This window comes from Penaeus japonicus, unplaced genomic scaffold, assembly GCF_977035675.1.
Source record: "Penaeus japonicus unplaced genomic scaffold, GWHDUDI00000001_assembly GWHDUDI00000039, whole genome shotgun sequence".
Classification (NCBI taxonomy): domain Eukaryota; kingdom Metazoa; phylum Arthropoda; class Malacostraca; order Decapoda; family Penaeidae; genus Penaeus; species Penaeus japonicus.
The window spans coordinates 3,945,458-3,947,957 of NW_028234441.1; the positions used below are offsets into that span (position 1 = coordinate 3,945,458).

The 2,500-nt window shown below is 50.5% G+C and overlaps 1 protein-coding gene across 2 annotated transcripts in view; it reads left to right on the plus strand.

Moving 5' to 3' along the window:
• The window catches only part of LOC122244738 (uncharacterized), a 59,939-nt gene that overhangs the window by 51,322 nt on the left and 6,117 nt on the right, over nucleotides 1-2,500 (plus strand). For both annotated transcript variants that reach the window (XM_086533297.1, XM_086533298.1), the window contains exon 7: nucleotides 2,112-2,225. In XM_086533297.1, coding sequence (XP_086389423.1) covers nucleotides 2,112-2,225 — 114 coding nt within the window. The remainder of the gene's footprint in view (nucleotides 1-2,111; nucleotides 2,226-2,500) is intronic.

A 2,500-nucleotide genomic window follows, 5' to 3' on the forward strand; every position in this document is an offset into this window, starting at 1 on the left:
TTACAAGAAAGAAATTCTGGAAATCCGGCACCAGAGAAAAGCGAAGACATTCTAGAAAGCAAAGAAATCGCTCGGGAAATCGCCAATCCTCAGTGGGTCCTCGAGCCGTGGCAGGTCCTCACCAGCGATCTCCCAGAGACAGAAAACACCTCATGGCAGTTCCCTGTTCTTCCGCGGAGGACTGTCTCCACTTCCGGGTCTCTGACGTCAAGTACCAACAAGCTTTGCCAAAGCAAATTTAAGTCAAATTTTGAAGTCATTGCAAGGGGGATAATGCTATATCCAAGATACGGTGACCCTCAGCCATCAAGTGAAGGTGAAAGGAAGCTCCCAAAAAAACTTGAGAATGAAAACGGACAGGCGACAATAGAAATGACGCCAGCTGTTAGGGATTCCGTTAAACAAAAAGAATATTCGGTTTTGCCTCAGATAGCCACATCTAGGGAGAAAATAGTAATGGGAAAAAACGAATTTCTACTCGCAGGAAAGTCAAATTTCACTGTTATTGGAAGTTCGCCAGTGTTTGCGAATTCAAAGCCCAAGGAGTCTCCTCCAGAAACACCGAATTTACCATCGTGTGAAAAGGCAAAGGCTCCCGAAACTGTGAACAAAGTGGATCCTCTTGTAGAAAGTCCCCAGAAGCCCATACAACAGACCGAGAAGACCGATTCGAGTCTGAAGGGAAGAGAAAACAACCCGAAGACCCGTTCCTTGCCTCCGCCGGTGCCTTCGACGAGCAAGGGTCCGAGACCAGAGCCCGTGACGAGCCTGAGTTCGCATAACATCGTCGAAAGAATGTTCTCGAGAGATATGAGAGACAGACTCGACTGCGACTCGTCTGACTCGAACACTTCGGATCCCGAGAGCGAAGACGACGAAGTACAGGAACGGAAGACGAAGACAAAGAAGAAGAAAAGGGGGAAGAGGAAGAAGAAAGTTCGAGAGCAAGAGAAGGCGAAGGCTGAGCCCGTCAACGAAGAACTTGCTAAAACCGATTTCCTCGAGAGCGACATCCTCAGCGAACTGCTCAAGCTGCAAATACCCGAAAGCCGAAGGAAGGATGCAGCTTCCAGGACTCAGGAATCGAAGACCAAGAAGAAGAAGAAGAGGAAGCGCAAGAGAACCGGCTCGAAGAAGAAGGATGCCCAGCGACGCGACCTCAAGCAGGAGCTCCTGGTGTCCCTCAACCGCAACACGGCCTTCTGGTACGAGGTCACGTCTCGCCTCAAGACGGTGTCAGGTCCGCCCGAGGGCCCGGCGCCTGAGGAGCCCCCTTCGCCGCCGTCGCCCCCAAGCAAAAGCAAGAAGCTCAAGGCAGCGATGAAGAAATTCAAGAAGCTGAAAGACAGAAACGGCGAACGAGAGAGCTCTGCAGACTCCTCAGAGCCAATATGCCCGCCTTCCCCTTCCCCCTCTTCCCTCCTCCTCCCCCCCGTGGCCCAGGATGCGCCCCCGCGGTCCAAGTTCTTCGAAGCGGCTTCAGCGGTGATCACGGCGGAGAGGAACTACTACAGCCTGCTTCCGCCGCTCAACTCCTCCTGGTCTGAGACGCTCGACGACCTGTTTCCTTCGCTCGTTCAGGTGTGGCGGAAGATGTTGCTGAGTCATTTGGCGTCAGTTGTGAAGATGTTAGTTGTGTGCGTTTGTCGGTGAATGCTGGTATAGGTAGATGTACTTGTAGATAGATGAACTGGCGTCTACTGCGAGAATGATATTGGCAGTATTTTTGTAGGTTGACCAACTTATGGTCACTGATTGAGAGAGAAGTTGGTTTATGTTGGATTGTAGGTCGATCAACGGCGATCGTCTAAGAGAAAGACGGTTTTTTTTTTCATGGGTTTATTGACTGACTGTCGGCAGAGTCTGCTGCCGACGAGGAATCAAGTGTTTTGTGTTTCCATCTGATTTATTATTTCTAACGTTCATCCATTACATTATTCTATTTGTAACACAAATATGAAAACGGCATTTTGAAATAAATGACAAGCATTCTCGGTTGTGGACACTGCCTTTCGATAATCGAGACGCATGGAAGGCCAGACATGTCTTCGATAACTTTTTTTGACACATTAGTTGTCTAAATGTTGTAAGACCTGTTCCACCTCCTGCAGGACAGCGAAGACTCGGGCCTCGGAGGCGAGAAGCGGCCGCCCAAGCGACGCCCGCGACGAGGAGGCAAGAAGAAGGGCGAGGAGGGCGGCCTCGACGACCCCGGCCAGACTGGGGTGAGGTGGTCGTAGGCACGCGCGCTCACTCACCCACTCATTCGCTCATTTTATCTCTCACTCACTCACTCACTCACTCGTTCACCCATTCTATCTCTCACTCACTCACTCACTCACTCACTCACTCACTCGTTCACCCATTCTATCTCTCACTCACTCACTCACTCACTCACTCACTCACTCGTTCACCCATTCTATCTCTCACTCACTCACTCACTCAATCGTTCACACATTCTATCTCTCACTCACTCACTCACTTACTCACTCGTTCAATC